General features: G+C 52.7%; 1 protein-coding gene and 1 long non-coding RNA gene across 3 annotated transcripts in view; one reads left to right on the forward strand and one right to left on the reverse strand.

The window, feature by feature from the left end:
* URM1 (ubiquitin related modifier 1) lies at positions 1-16119 on the reverse strand. 2 transcript variants are annotated; one of them, XM_049114413.1, is made up of 5 exons: positions 15969-16119; positions 11769-11839; positions 2750-2831; positions 1399-1447; positions 1-1144 (listed from the first exon to the last, which is right to left on the reverse strand). In XM_049114413.1, the coding sequence occupies exons 1-5, from the start codon at positions 16001-16003 to the stop codon at positions 1097-1099; spliced, it is 285 nt and encodes a 94-aa protein (XP_048970370.1). In that variant the 5' UTR covers positions 16004-16119; the 3' UTR covers positions 1-1096. The 2 variants fall into 2 exon arrangements, with proteins under 2 accessions (XP_048970370.1, XP_025331109.1); XM_025475324.3 differs by having other exon boundaries at positions 1-1068; positions 15969-16112.
* LOC125755775 (uncharacterized) overlaps positions 16051-16212 on the forward strand; it is a 16374-nt gene continuing 16212 nt past the window's right edge. The window contains exon 1 of the long non-coding RNA XR_007413084.1: positions 16051-16189. This is a non-coding gene — a long non-coding RNA (uncharacterized LOC125755775). The remainder of the gene's footprint in view (positions 16190-16212) is intronic.

Consider the following 16212-nt stretch of genomic DNA (forward strand, 5'->3'; position numbering starts at 1 on the left):
TAGTAAACAACCTAGTCTTTTATTTGCCTAAGGCCAGCTGTTGCAGGCACTGAGGCCCCAGGACTTCCAGAAGGGATGGAGGGAGGAGGGGCAAACCATCCTGCCTACCAGGTGCTGTCTGCCCCTATTCTGCTTCCTGCAGGAGGTGGAAAGAAGATAAAGTCTACGTTTGTGCCATCAAATATAATGCTTCCTTCAGATACTATAAATATTTAGTTGCTGTTGAGGAGGAAACTGAGGCACTCTGCCCCCCCCGCCCCCAGCCTCTTATGTGCCAGTCCGAGGTTTTTGCCTGTTCCTCTCCAGAATGAGCTGCAGGCAGCCTTTTGCTGGGGGAGGGTCTTAGGAGCCCATCTGGTGGCCTGTGGGGGGGGGGGGGCAGGCCAGCCAGGGTCAAGGGCTGGGGATGGGGAGCAGGAGGAGGGGTGTGGTTGGAAGAGCAGCTGCTGGGAGGGGGGAGTTAACACTGAATAGGGGACCCCAGCTGGGGTTCCATAATGATATCAGTGGGGGACAGCCAGAGCCCTCTGCTGTCTAGATGGGGAAACTGAGGCAGAGAATCCTCTTATCCTTGAGAGGGGAGGGGCCTTCCCCATCAGCTATTCCAGTCCATTCATCTTCCCCAAGAAGACACCACAGCCCAGGAGCTGGAGTGCCTTGTCAGTGGTCAGTGTTCAGCCTGACACACAAGGAGTGGAAGGCAGCTGGGTCACCTGGCCACGGGGTCCCCTCCTGTTGTGACAAACCAGAGGGGCACCCTCCCCCACCTCAGCTGCTGGGGAGGGAGGCAGGGCTGAGCCTGTCCGCCTCTACTCACGTGCCTGAGAAAGGCTCATTTTTAGCACCTGGCCTCTTTTCCCTGCCTGGAGGGAGCTCAGGGGACAGAGCAGGGAAGAAAGCAGCCAAGGGGGACAGGGAGACCTGGAAGCAGGGCCCCAGGGGATGTCTGATTGTGCTCGTCTCCCCACCCCAAGGGAGCCCGAGCACCGAGTGGGGCCCTCAGCCGCCATGCAGTGTGGATATGAAGAGGATGCTGTCCTGGTCCTGCAGCTGGTAGTCCAGCTCGCCCTGGTCCAGGAGAGAAAGGACGAGATTGTCAGTGGTTTCTCCTCAGCTGTCGGGTGGGGAAGAGGGGGCCTGGCCGCTTTGGAAGAGAAGGAAAAAAATCTACCGGAAACATGGGTGCCCTACACACAAACCTGTAAATCTTCAGGATGGAGGAGAGTGAACCACTTCCTCCAGCTACCCGTTCCTCTCTGGGGTAGAAAACTTGAGTGGCCTCAGTTTGGAGGCCAAGCAGGACAGAGGACTAGCCAGCCACCCCCACTGGGCCTGACGAAAGACCCAAGGCTGTTCTGGGGAAGCAGCGAGGGGAGGGACATCCCCTGAGGTACTGACCAGCAGTTCCCAGTCGGCATCGTTAACCAGCACCAGAATTCCTGGTCGCCTGTGGGAAAGAGGGTGTAAGGAGCAGGGCGTGAAGGGCAGGAGGTGGCAGGGATAGAAAGGCTAAGACACTTGGGCGGGGGAACAGTGTGGTGGGAGCTGTTCCTCCTGAGATTCTGATTAAAGATCATCCAGAAGTGGAGGGGACACTAAGTTTAAAGGAACCCAGGCCAGACAGTCGTAGCCTTTAGTATGATAAGGAAAACAGGTGCAAATTCCAGCACCACCTCCCAGACCTCGGGCAACTCATTTTGTTTCTCTGAGCATCAGTTTTCTCTCTGAAAATGGCACAAATTACACAGCCTTCATCCCAGGTCTGTGCCAGTATGAGACAGGATGATGTGTATCAGGTACCTGCCTGCCTGCATCTATCCTGGTAAGCACTGGTAGCAACATATTTTCCCAGAGGGCTCACCACACTCTCCTAGGCTTTCCACAGGCTCGTCCTGGACAGGCTATCTTGGCTCTTTGGAATCAGGGAAAGCTGCCAGTGGCCTCAAGCACCCACATGCCCAAGAGCAGCTCTGCCTAGTGGTAAGGCAAGGGAGGTTGACATTTGGATGGGTATCTGCCTGGTCCCTGCTGGCAGTAGCCCAAAGAGCACTACTGTTCATGGGGATGGCTTCCATGACCTGAGCCAGGGGTTGGATGGCAGCCTTAGCTCCCAGGGTCTGCTGGTGACCTCTGCGTCAAGGGGGTGATAACTGGGTCCCACAGTGCCTTGTCCACCTCTTTTACACATTAGGTTGGCCTTCTTGTAGAAGCAGAGTGACTTCTCGGGCCATGGAATGTGGCTCTTTTCCCAGGAGGCCAGACTAGGTCTGGGACAAAAGCTTTGGGCCAGGGGTAGAGCTAGCTTTGGAGTGAGCACAAATATGCACGTGTGTGTGCACGATGTGTGTGTGTACCTGTGTGTGTATACACATGCGCACAGTGACTCCCCAGAATTCTAGACTTGTGCACTCCAACACGGTATCTATGAGCCATATTCACATTTCCAGAGCTCAACAGACTCCTATGTTTAGCAGCTACTATATTAGCACAGATACACATTTCCATCATCATAGAAAGTTCTACGGGACAACAGAAGTCCCATATTGTTGAGGGATGAAAGGGACCATAGGCAGCATCTTTTTCTCAGTGCTTCCTGTGTGGAGAGAGTAGCTGGAGCCCAGAGACGGAGGAAGGATAAAGGGGCGAACAGGACCCTGAGAAGGCTGTGAGTGAACCCAAGGATAGGGGCTCAAACCTTCTCCCCACCCCACCCCCTGCCCACCTCAGGGAAGGGAAGAAAGGGACTCACACGCTGTCTCCCTGGATGAACAACTCTGGCCGCTCTTTTAGCAAATTCTTCTTGATCCAGACAAGGAGACTCCGGATGTCCCCTGGAGAGGAAGGCACAGAACAAGCTGCCGTCAGACCCCAATGATGCCTGGCCCCCAGAGCCTTGCCTGGATCAGAAGGAAGGGAACATGGGGCACAGGCGGCCTCTTTCAGACCAGGCTGTCGTCGCCTCTGGACTTGCAGTTTCCCAAAGTGAGGAAGTGGGTTAGGGAGCCGGCACCTTTCCAGAGAGGCCCTCGGAGAAAGTGGCACTGCTCAAGGCTTATAGAGGCAATGGGCCTCCACATAGACTGCAGAAGGAACCCACATATGTGGGAGGGTGGGAGACAGATCCCCACCACAGGCTCTGGGAGACAGTCTGCAGCTAAAACAGACAGGCTTCTGAAGGACCCTGAAGGACCCCCGCCACTCTTCTCTCTTGAGCCCATCCCAGACGATGGGGAGGACTCAGCTTTGCTCTCAGAGGGGTCTGCATATATTTCCCTTTGTGAGGGAAGAAAAACAATTGCTGAGCCGATAACATCAGTTAATTTCCTCTGGCAGAGGGAGAGAAGGATCCTTCACCAGCCAGAGCTACTGACAGATTGCTGCCCCACTACCCCCACCTTCACAGAGCCCCCCAGGCCGGGGACAGCCACCCTAAAGAGGCAAGAGGTTCAGGATCAAAAGGGCCTCTCCTGCTCAAGCTTAGACACTGGGATCTGCCACTCCGTGGTTCTTGGACAGCCACTGAGCTCTGTGCAGACCACATGGAGGCTGAGCCACCTGTCCCTGGGTCACCTCTCCTTTCCTAGGATCAGGGTCCTAGGCCACAGCATACTGAAATCTGGCTCTAGAAACTCCTCAAAGCCTATGGCTCCCAACCATCCACTCCTCCAACAGACTGTCTCCCAAGGCGGCAGGAGTTCCTACTCTCCCTGAGGCCACTTGAGGACAGAAGGCCCAGGGGAGTCAGTAGGAGCTTGGGGCTGCCTACCTCTATCCTGACTTCATCTCTCAGAGGGGTCCGCTGTCCTGGGCCCACACCTGAGACAAGGCTCAGGGGCAAAGCTGAAGAAAGGCCCAGGCAGTGCTTTGGTTTCTCTGTGCAGTGACAGCCTTGGCATGTAAGTAAGGGAAAGGCTGCTTGGACAAGCAGCTCCGCTCTGCCCTAGTCTCGGTCCAGCAGTGTACCTCAATCACAGAACCAGCTTTGGGCAGGGTTTGAAGGCATTCTCCCTGACCTGTATGCCACCCTCCTGAAAGGCAGGCAGGCTGCACCCGGGATGGACTCGCTCACTATGCTCCATGCCAACTTCCCTGGATCATCCGCCAGCAGAGCACAGGGCCATGGGCAAAGTGTCCAATATCTGAGGCTGCTGCCTTTCAACTGGAATTCCTGCTTTTAAACAAAGCAGATCGGATCTGCAGATCATGGCTCCTGGAGTAGGCAGGGGATGGGTGTTGCCTCCAACTAGCAGCAGTCCGTTTGGACTTCTGGCTGGGTTCCTCCCTTAGGCCTGGTTTCAGAGGTTCTCCCTTGGCCTCCATCTTGGCACTGTCTGGTGGGCCGCCAGCCCATATATCTTGTGGCCGCTCGATACAGCCGCTGCGGTCTGACACATCCATCAGCCAGCCGTGGCAGGCGAGGTTGTGCCTGTGTGTGTGTGTGTGTGTGTAGGAGCTGAGAGGCACTGGGCAGTGCCTGGCCGAGGGTCACCAGCTGCACCTCCACAACCCTGGCTGGCCTGTACAGAACCAGGACCCAGTTGGGTTAACGGTCTGGGGTCTCTCCAAAAGGAGGAGTCTTCTGTTCCACTTTGGATAGGCTGGGGGGTGGGGGGAGGGCTACTGGTCATGTCAGGGTCATCCAAGTGATGGCACCATCATGGAGTCCCAGGGGGGTGGACTAGGGGGTGAGCCTGCTGTTGGTCCAGGCTCATTTATCATGATGCTCCTCTTGGCTGAGGTCACTCCCTCCCTCCTCTGTGCCCCCCAGGCCTGCCCACATTCTTGATAGCCTGTTTCCATGGTGAGGTCGCCGTATTGTTCCCCCATGCCTGGATTTGGGGGTGGGGAGAGGTGGAACTTGCTGCTCCCTTCTCAGGGAGGCCTGCAAGGGCCACTCGGCCTGGCCTGAAACACACCCCCAGGGACATCTTGCTAGGCTTGCTGGGGCCCAGACAATATGCAAATAGCCTCCAAGCCAGATGGTCGGCTTCCAAACACGCCCAGGGGAGGAGAAGGGTTAAGCAGAGTCAGGGACTGGTGGCTCTGGGGAATCACCCGTCCACCTTCCCTCTCTATGTCCTCCTGCCTTCCCACTTTCACTGAGGGTGGTTTCCCTCCTGGGATCCCATGCAGTCATTCACAAGACAAATATTTATTGAGCAACTACTACGTGCCAGGTGCTAGGAAGACGGTGGACACAGAGCCTACCCTCATGGGGTTAACAGGCCGGCAGGGGGGATGGCTGCTATTTATTTCATTAGTTGTGATACATGCTATCTCCTTCATGCAGGGGCAGGAAAATTTTTCTGAAGATGTTCACGTTGATGTCAAGGCCTGAGGTATGAATAGGGCAGAATGGGGAAGTGTCCTAGGCAGAAGGAACATACACGAAGGCCTGAGGCAGGATGGAATTGGCAGGTTCAAGGTAAAAGAACAGAGAAGCCAAGAAGATTAGCAGAAGAGGAGGCCAGAGCAGTCGCCAAGGGGCCAGATCATGCAGGGCATGCTGGGGCCTTGAGATGGGTCTGTTCTGGAAGAGGCCTCTCCTTCCTCATGAACCCCAAGCGTGCTCCATGGATACAGAACCCACACTGCCTTGGCCAGTGCTCCATGTTTCTCTGGCCACGCACGTTACCAAGAGCCAGCTCAAATGCACGGCATGACCATTATGCACTGGAGTGTTCTGAGGACCTGCTGCTGGGCACAGCACACAGCACAGAACCTTCCACCAGAACCCGCCTGAGATGTTTGCTGTACATGTGGACAACTTCAGAAGGGACAAGAGGCTAAGAACAGAGATAGTCCTGGTTCTGAGTTTGAGCCATCACTTTCTGTTCCTATTACCCTGGCTATGGGATTCTCTAAGCCTCAAACATCTTTCTGTGGCAAGTGGGAATGGTTAGAACACTTCACAGGGTTGTTGCGAGGATCAAATACCATGATCCATATGAAGCTCCTGGCACATTTGTGCTGTAATTGTTCTGTGACCCACAGGAAAAACCTGTACCCTTTGCTCTGTCCCAATGTCCCGAGCTTCTACATGCTCTGCTCAGGCCCCTGGCACCCTGGGATGTGCTTGGACAGCCTGGCAGGTGGAGTACAGTCAAGTACTCATCAGATAGCGCTGGGACTGGCTGGGGCTTTCTGTGGGATTCATTCCCTTGCCATCAAACGTGAGAGACAATGAGGGAATGTGGGGAGGAGGGCCTTGGGAATGGCGAGGCGGCCCTACACACTGGCCTTCCCTCCATTTTATTATTTTTAAAAATAGTTGTTGTTGTTGTTGTTGTTTTTTAAAGTAAACTCTATATCCAATGTGGAGCTTGAACTCACAAACCAAGATCAAAAGTTGCCTGCTTCACGGATAGAAGCAGTCAGTTGCTCCATTTCCCCCATTTTAGATGTTCAGACCCCCAATGTGTTCTCGGGACAAGGCAGGCAGGCAGGAATCACAGTCTGAGGCTGTGGAGGCCAGAATGCCAGCGCTGGATGAGCATCCAATACAAGGTCTCCAGAGGGAAACCTGGGGAAGAGCAGTAGTGGGAGCCACTGCTCTATGGCGGGGTGGTTAAGAGTTGGAGGTTCTAGAGAGAGACCCTGGACTGCTGCTAGATGCCCTGGGTAGGAAGTCACCTGGCTTCTCAGTGTCAGTGTCAGCCTCTGACAAATGAGGACAGCAATCTAAACCCCAAAGCACTGCCATGAGGGTTCAAGCATAAAGTAGCAGCAGGCCCTGTGGAGTGTCCAACACAGAGGACAATGTCCATTTGCCCACAGGGACTCAGGGCTCCTTATCCTCTGGCTGCCAGATCCCTCTCTTGCAGGCTGCTGGCAAAGGGGCATCATGCACACCACTCAATGATGAGCACCTACAAAAGCTCCCACTAGGACTGCTTGCCCTGGTAGACTGCCCTTGTCTGGGGACACTAACCAACCCACTTGGCAGGGCCACTGGTGTCCATCCTAGCTTCTTGGGCTGAAAGAGCACAATCATGAGGTCTTATCTGATAATGAACTGCCAAATGCAACAGACCCACATCCAGCCTCTCTTTGATCACCTCTAGGGAGAACTTTTCTCCTAACTAGTAATCTGTCTTCCTGACACCCTCCCCCATGAGCCTGGTTGGTCCATGGGGACCACACGAACAAAAGTGGCCCTTCTTCCCCACGCCACTAGGATCAGGGAGGGCTGGATCCCCTAAGTCTTCTCCTCCATGAGGTTAAACCGCTCCAGTTCCCACCAAGTCCACCAGGCTCCAGGCTCTTCTGGGAGCCCACCCCAGGCCTTAGTTGAAAAGGGAGAAGAAAGAGCAGGGATGGGGGAGTAAAGGAGAAGAGAGGGTAGAGGGAACATCAGAGGGTCTATTTACAAGTGAATGGGGGTAAGAATGGAGCAGTTTGTGGGCTAAACTGGCCTCAGAAGGAGGTTTACAGATGTGCAGGGGACGCTCCTCATTGTTTAATTAAGCAGAAAGTGGATCTTTTCAAAAGCAATTTTGCACAGGGACTGGGAGGGACTGGGGGAGAGGAGGGCGGTGGGGAGGGGATCAGCAAACAGGCCCCAGAGCAGAGAAAGGAACAGCTGGCCTCAGAGAGGCTGTGAAATGCATGCTAAGCAGTTTAAAGCGCCGGGAGCTCCCTCCAGCTCCCTGGCCGGCCACCCTGTAATACAAAGGCAGGGCAGAGGAAGGGCAGGGAAAGGTGAGGCCTAGTGTCTCCTCCTAAGGACCAGGGCAGGTAAGGCCCTGCCTTTGTATTATGGGGAGCGGACAGTCTGTCTTCCCTGACATTTTAAGTTTGCTCCAGGGGACTAACCAACCAAGGGCTGGGAGCCTTGCATTGAAGAGACCCTTGATGCATAAAAGCCAGCCCCCAGTGACAATATCTGAAACTGATGGCTTCTACCAACCTCTGACAATCAAGGAGATGACCTGTTCCATGGAATTGGCTGTTAGAATATTCCCTTCTATAAGCATACCTTCTGGCCAACACAACCTGATGTCTAGAATTGTGTGCTTAACTCTTCCAAACTGCGGATGTCCAATGGATAACCAGCTCCGTAAACACTAAATCTAGCCCAATCTCCCATTTCACAGATGGGAAAAGAAAGGCCCACAGAAGTTAAGTGATCTGCAAACTCACACTGCCAGGGCTCCTCTTACAGGCTCACCCCATTTGGCCTTGCCCATCTTCTTTTCCCAAGTTGGCTGGTTTGAAAGCTCTCCCCTGGCCCAGGACCCAGGGCCTTGGAGTCCCCTTGTTTGTGAGACTTGTCACAATCCATAATCTTATGGTTGCCATTTTCTCCACTGGAGTCTCCAGGACCTGCTTGGCCAAGTGGCAACCCCTGGGCTGGGAAGGCTGCCAGTTGACAGAGCTGGGCACAGGCTGGGGGGAAGAGTGAGACTCTGCCGGCAGCACCCGCTGGGCTCCTGTGTGCCAGGGTAATGTCTGGCAGCTGCCAGCCGGCTCTGAGGCTGCGGTGCGACCTATGCCTCTGGGCGCAGCAGGGCAAAAATAGGAACCAGGAGTGGAGATCTACAGCCAAGGGCACAAAGACTAGGTCAAGGGGCCATTTCAGCTTCTCTCCCCTGTTTGCTTTTCTGTCATCCCAGAGAGGGTAGGGTAGGACCCAACTTACCTGCTAAGCAGTGAATGGAGGCTGAGAGATTGAACACCTGGGTCTTAGCCCCACTCCCTATTTATCTAACTCTGGACAGGTCAACATCTCTCTCTCGCTCTCTGACGTTTGGTTTCCTTGGTCATATATAATATATACTGGGGTCATTACAAAAATCAAAATAAGTAGCTGTTAAAAGCATGAGCGAATGGGATGCCTGCGTGGCTCAGTGGTTGGGCACCTGCCTTCCACTCAAGTCATGATCCTGGAATCGGGGATCAAGTCCTGCATTGGGCTCCCTGCAGGGAACCTGCTTATCCCTCTGCCTGTGTCTCTGACTCTCTCTCATGAATAAATAAAAAATCTTAAAAAAAAGCATTAGCAAATGAACAAATGAATAAATGAACAAATAAGTGAATGAAAAGTGTAAAACCCAGAAAAAACACTGCAGGTGTGAGAGTCATGTGGGTGACTCAGGGAATTTGTGGCACCATGCAAGGATTTTGGAGACCCTGGAATATGGTTCTAAATCCCAGCTCTGCCATTCATTCATTTATAAGATTTATTTATTTACTCATGATAGACACAGAGAGAGACAGAGAGAGAGGCAGAGACACAGGCAGAGGGAGAAGCAGGCTCCATGCAGGGAGCCCGATGCAGGACTCAATCCCGGGTCTCCAGGATCACGCTGTGGGCTGAAGGTGGGCACTAAACCGTTGAGCCACCCAGGGATCCCCAGTTCTGCCATTTAAATAACCATATGGTGTGGACTGAAACCCTTGACACCTCTGAGTTTGGGTTTCCAGTTTTTAAGAAGGGAGCTATATTGGGAGTCACCACCTAAGTATCTGTGACAATTATTTGTATGACCAACCAGGGTTGTGCCTACCATGCTCAACTCAGCCTGTGGCTCTCATCACACCGGATTTTCTTCAGTTCCTGGACTTAGGTGAGGCTTTTGACCAAGATGCCCTCCCAAGAGCTAGTCCCTCTGCCTGAACTGGACCCCTGCACCTGTGCTCTCCTTCCCAACTTACCAGGCTAGCTGCTGCTACTTCTTTTTTTTTTTTTTACCCTTCAGGCCTTTACCTCAAACTTAGCTCTGTAGAGGCCTTCCCTCACCATCCGCTCTCCTTCAAAGTACCTGTTTGCTCTCCTTATGCTAATGCCCACCACCTGTACGGTTTGCATTAGGTTTTTTCCTGGTTTACAACCTGCCTCTGCTTTTTTTTTTTTTTTTTAATTTATTTATTCATGATAGTCACACGGAGAGAGAGAGAGAGGCAGAGACACAGGCAGAGGGAGAAGCAGGCTCCAAGCACCGGGAGCCCGATGTGGGATTCGATCCCGGGTCTCCAGGATGGCGCCCTGGGCCAAAGGCAGGAGCCAAACCGCTGCGCCACCCAGGGATCCCCTGCCTCTGCTTCTGATAAGCTACATGTCGGGCAAGAACCACATGCTTTGCTCACCACCGAATACCCAGCTACTAGTACAGTGCCTGATATAAAGGAGGCACTCAGAACAAGATATGCCAGCCACAAGCACAAAGTGCTTACTTCCAGCTCTGGCACATGGTAACTCCTCAGCCAAGGGACAAATGAAGGGGACTGAAATCACTAAACCTGGGGACTTCTGTGCCATGCTAATGCAGGTGAAATGAATCATAACTCGTGAGACTTTACTAACTTCCTGGCCAGGTCTTTAAGGCTGAATCTTTGAGAGGCTTCTGAGAGCCCCTTGTTCCCTCCCAAGGCTGTGTGGCCATCTGTCAAACTAAGAAACAGTCACCTTTATTTTCATGGGTCTTCCCTCACCGGGGACACTCTGTTCCCCAGTCCTCATGCCCACTCCCAGTTCAAGGATGGCAGTGTCCTGGACTTTGGTAAGTGTCCCCCAGCCTCTGAAGGTGGCACATAGATCGACCCTGTGCCACTGCTCTCCAACCCAAAGGAGGGTCAGGGACGGCCTTGGCAGACAGTGAACTTGGGCAACTGTTTGATTCTTAGCAAATGTGTGCACACTTCCAGAAAAAACCTGTCAGACCTCATGACCATTTCTCAACTGCCTGCTTCCCTAAACCTCATTCTCCTGCCTCCTCATACGATTGATTTCCCTCACCTCAAGAACTATCTCAGCCCTAGGTGGAGATGGGCTTACATGTCTGTTCTGCCCTTGGGAGGATCCATTGCTAGAGCTGCAGAACAGCTCTAGGGTTGTGATGCCCAGGCTTCTGTCTCTAGGCTATGGGGGATATTTACCCAGCTGGGCTCCTGCAGGCTACCTCTTCAACAACCCCCTCCTCGGGTGAAGGCAGGGCCTGGCTCATATTTGCGTGTCTCTCCAGTGCCTGGTACACAGTCTGACACACAAGAGGTGCTCAGTATATACTAGTGAAAGGAAAATGAACCAGTGCTTGAATGGACAAATGGAAAAAAAACCCACTGTCTCCCTTAGTCAAGTTCCCCCATCCCACCTCCTTTCTGGCTGGATACTTTTCACCTCAGCTAATCCTCTCACAGTGTTAGCCCATCCACACTGTTCCATTCTCGATGAAACCAAACCCCTTCATGAGGACACCTCTCTGCTGCTATCGGAGAACAATGGAGATGCATGCTATAGCTTTTAGCACATAGGGATTTATGCTTTACCTCACATGTAAGAATGCTAAAGCTCAGAGAGGTGAGACCCCTGGCCCGAGGTTCTTTTTTCTTTTAAGATTTTATTTATTCATTTGACAGAGAGCACAAGCAGGGGGAACAGCAGAGGGAGAGGGAGAACCACTGAGCAAGGAGCCTGACTCAGGGCTTGATCCCAAGACCCTGGGATCATGACCTGAGCTGAAGGGAGATGCTTAACAATTGAACCACCCAGGCGCCTCTGACTTGAGGTTCTAAGGAGATCCAAACTCAAGTCTGTCTGAATACAGAACCTGCATCTGTAAGGACTAAATTATGCTACCTCCCTCTTGCACAGCTGGCTCATATCTGGGGAGGGGAAGGGAGAAGGGTACTCTGGTGATGTCTCTTCCTTACTCTCCTCCCTACTACTGGCCAGGGAAATCCTACCCATTCTTGGACAGGACTGAGTGAACCCTTAGACTCCTCTTCCATGCCCCACCCAGAGAGGGGCTCAGAAAACTCATACTCACAGGGCTCCTCCTGTCCAGGCAAGGTGACCTGATGTTTCTTTACGCCATCAAACAGGAGCTCTGCACCGCCTCTGCAAAGGAGGGCCAGAGAAAGATAGCCAGGTGAGCTCCTGCAAAAATCTAGCCAAGACTGAAAACTGAGGAGGGAGTTGATATTAGAAGCCCAAGAGAAGCACAGACCAAGGCTCAGGGACATCAGTGGGGTACCAGTGTGTGACTGATTCTCAAATGTGACTTCCTGACGTGGTCAACGAGGATGTAAATAATTTCCACCAATCAAGCGCCTAAATTTGCAGGCTCTCATATTTACTCCTCTGCTTTCTCAAGAGGCAGCTCAGCATATGGGTGCAGAGCACAAGCTTTGGAGCTGATGCCCCATGATGGAAACCACATTTCACCTCTGCCTGATGCCCAGACCATTGGCACGTGACTTCATGTTCTCAAGCCTCAATTTTTCCATCAACAGAAGTGTTGACAAGCCACCATCAGACAGAGACCCTGCATTGTTGAGGGGTTTCCTCTGGCCAGGGGATGGTCTGAAATGCCCCCTGCTTGTGCCACACACTGCTGGCCTGGTAGGCACACCACAGTGCTAGAGGCTGAGATCCACTGGGCTTAGCAATAACTTTGTCATTTACAAAAACATTCTTCACCTCATTTCACCCACAGGGCATCCCAGGTAAGGAGGAAGGGAGGCAAACGTTATTAGTTCCACCTGATGGAGAAGCAGGCTGAGGCCTGGAGAGGTTAAGTGACTTGTCCAAGGTCACACAGGCAGTGGCTGAAGTAGGATCTAAATTCCAGTTGGTTTCTGCTCAGCCCCAGCAGCCTTGGCAGAAAGAAAGCAAGGCTCCCCAAGGTCAGAAAGCCCCTTGAGGGCAGATCTTGGTTCATTTCTGTGTGCCAGCACCTGGCCAAGGGAAAGCTGGGACAGCAGAGCTGCTTGGAGCCACGTCCAGAAGCTGGGGCTTATGATGCAGACACCAGGGCTCTTTCAATGCCTCACAATGCTTCTTCCTCTGGGTCTCCTGATTCCCATCTCAGACTTCACGTGGATCTTAACTGAGAAGGCCTTAACAGACTTTTGATGGATGTGAGTCTTCCCACCCCACCACCCTTTCCCAATTTCAGAGAACAGAGATGTCCTGAGACAGTCCACTGGGAGGCAAAGGCAAGGCAAGCATTGTCATGGGGGAAACATGGGGCGACTGTCATCCAAACAAGGTCACGCTTTGTTGATGCAGAAATGTGGAGGGGGAGAAGAGGCCCATCTGTGGCCGCGCGCACGGCCATTTCAGCTGCAAGCCTGCACAGAGCCTCCATTTATCCCCTTCCAAGAGCTTCGTTCTCTCCTGGGTGGGGGCTGGCACATGCAGCAGCTGGGGTGGGGGAGGGTGACAGGCAAGGGGGCTCAGGAGTTGGGGGTCAGAGAAGAGGGGTGGGAATTGGAGGCCCTGGGACCCAGGCAAACACCCAAGAACAGCCAAACCTGGTGGTGCCAGGCTCAGAGGCCAAAGCTGTTTTTTCCTTTGGAAGCGGATCAAGAGAGAAGCAGTCTGGCTCAGAGTGACCTCTCACCACTGGGTTCACTGGCCCCCAAGAGAGGGGTTGGCACTTCTACTGCCAGCACATCTGGAGGGGAGGAAGGTGAATGCCCAGCCTCTGGAGAGATTCAGGGAGGTGGGCAAGTGGCCTGTGTTGGCCCAGAAGAGAACCAAAGCCAAACTTTCTGCAGGGTTTGCTCTTCAAACTCAGTTAAGGAGTCACATCTGAAGATACTTCATCTTCCCTTCACCCCCTAATTCCCGATAGGAATGTTTGTTGGTACCAGTGGCTGCTACAGACGCTCCCCAAACCGCCTGCACTGTTTCCAGCTTATCTCCATCTGTTTGTCTCATACAATTTTTGTTTTATTTCCCTTTTACCTGCTAGAGTATAAGCTCTGCCTAAAACAGAGTCTGGCAAAAAGTAGGCACTCAAGGAATATTTGCCAAATGAATGAAAATGCCCATTTCTCCTTCTTCTCTGAACTCAATGGCACTACCTCCCTTTGCCAACACCTTCTAGACTCAGAAGAAGGAAAAGGGGTGAGGGAGAAGGAATCTCACACCTGGACCGCAGGGACATACAACACATCTCTACTGCGTACTTTGAATCTTGTATGATCTGAGAAAATTAGCTGCTAAGGACGGTTCTGGAGGCAAGACAAAGGATGGCAGAACTGGTTTCTGACAAGAGAGTACAAGATGTGAGAGGTCTTCTAGAGTTTATCAAAGTTGGTGGGACTCACAGGACCACATCTGCTCCAGGGAAAGAGGCAAAAATCCTACCTGGACTCTTTAAGGACCAGAGTGGCACTCAGGAACAAAAGGGAGAGAATGATGGGTAAGGAGATTTCTTTGCAAATTTGATCAGGTTCACAATGAGGGGTGAAGGAAGTCCACTAAGAAATGTAGGTAACGAAAGACAGGCCAGGGGTCAAAACATGCACTGAGACAAAGAGAGAAGGAATCTGGGTTTGGCATCATCTTAGACATTCTTGCTTCCTGAAAAGCCACTATTCTCATTGGATACTGTGGTGGTTAGAGGAGGTATTAGGAGATGGGGAGATGGGACAGGAATGTCGTGGGGCTCACTCTTACTCTGGGGGGCAAAGGAGGCTGAAGCTAGAGATGTTTAGACTAGAAAAGGGGTAATTAAGCTAGTCTGTAAGCTCTGGAAAGCAGGGGCCATATTTTCCTCATATGACTTCCCTACTGCTGCCAGCATAGTACTCGGCAGAGACATTTCTGATGAACAAATACCTTGTTTGACTCAGTGAGAATGAAAGGTAAGCTGACTGCAGATAAACCTGTACACCAGCAGCCTGCAGCTTCTCCCTTTTCAGCTCTGCTGAAGCCAGTCAAAGCAGCAGGAATTGGCCTAGAACCTTTAAGCTACAGGGGGTGGGGTAGGGTGGGTGTATAGCTGAGCCAAGGGTCCGTGAAGCAAAATAGTCAGGAGGCCAGACCAGTATTGTTCTAATTGGACCCATGGGGCCAGACAATATTGTCAATTAAAATGCAGTTAACATTCATGAGACTACCCCCTTCTTCTAAGGGGCAGAAACACTGAACACTGGAGGGACATGGACAGAGTTCTATTTATCTTTGTATCCTCAGTGCCTGGCTCACTGCCTGGCACATGATAGGCACTCAATAAATGGCTACTGAATGGACTAGCCAATAAAGGGAAAACATGAAAGAAACTGAGGGCATCCAATGGAAGGAAAGGCATTTATGGGTAGAGGTTTTAGATGATTATTTCAGACCTTCCCTTTCATATAAGCCTTGGCTTGTTCATCTTCACACACACATCTAGTCCTGGCTCTTCCCATGTGACTGGAAATTATACCACCCATTCTTGGTCTCAGTTCCTTTGCCTTCTCTCCAGGCTCTGCAGTTTCTCTCATCTCTGAAATTACATGACAAATCTGTTTGTAGGGGATGGATAGGAGCTTGAGGAAGCTTCCTCCCTGATCTAGGTTTCTTCAGCTACTGGTGTGTGTGGCCCAATCCTGCTCCCCTTGTCTTGTGAATGCTGTACTGGCAACTTAGCCTCCTCCACTGTGCTTTTTATTCATCCCCGTTACCTCCACCTGACTCAAGACTTGCAGAAGGCAATCAGCAAGTTTACTGAAGGTCCTCAAAGGGCTTCAGGTCTGTTTTAACACCCCCACGTCTTGAAAAGAGAAGGAGTCCCGTCTTGGCTACACATCCCATGAGAAACAAGGCTCCAGGGACCGTATAAGCGGAAACTGCTGCCCGAAGGAAGAAATCTGGGGGTGAAGGATGGTCCTTCTCGGGTTCTAGAAGCTCAGATGCCAGACACACGGCCCTGTCCAAAACGAGATTAGCAAGGAAGGTAAGGAAGTCGCCAGCGCCAGCTAACCGTCACGGCTTTTGGATCCAGCAGGGTACAGGGCGCTGAGGAGTGCCCAGAGAGCACTCCACGCCCGGACTTGCGCCTCTATTCCCGGACATACGGTCTTGTCGCCGGGAGACCGAACCTCTCACACACTCCGAGGCGGGTGGCGCAGCTCTGGGAAGGCGCTTGTGGGCCTCGGCGACTCGGCCGTGACAGGGCCTAGAGCAGAGGGAGGGGAGCTCCGGGCCCGACGACTTCAATCCATCCCCACGGCGCCCCAGCTCTGTGACTCACCCGAACTCCACCTCCACTGACAAGGGCGCCGCCATGTTGAGGTAGCCGAACTCACAGGAAATTCCCCTCAACTTCCGGCGCTTCCGCCCCACTTCCGGTTGCCGCGGACGGAAGAGGCGGTGCCCAGGGAGCCATCCCTCCTCAGCTATTGGAGGAAGGCCGGGAGCGAGGAGCCGAGGGGAGGTCACGGCGCTGTTGGAGGCTCTAGGCTTGGTCTTCGGGTGCGTTTTAGGGACGGGGCTCA

The sequence above is a fragment of the Canis lupus genome, chromosome 9, assembly GCF_003254725.2.
Source record: "Canis lupus dingo isolate Sandy chromosome 9, ASM325472v2, whole genome shotgun sequence".
Lineage (NCBI taxonomy): Eukaryota > Metazoa > Chordata > Mammalia > Carnivora > Canidae > Canis > Canis lupus.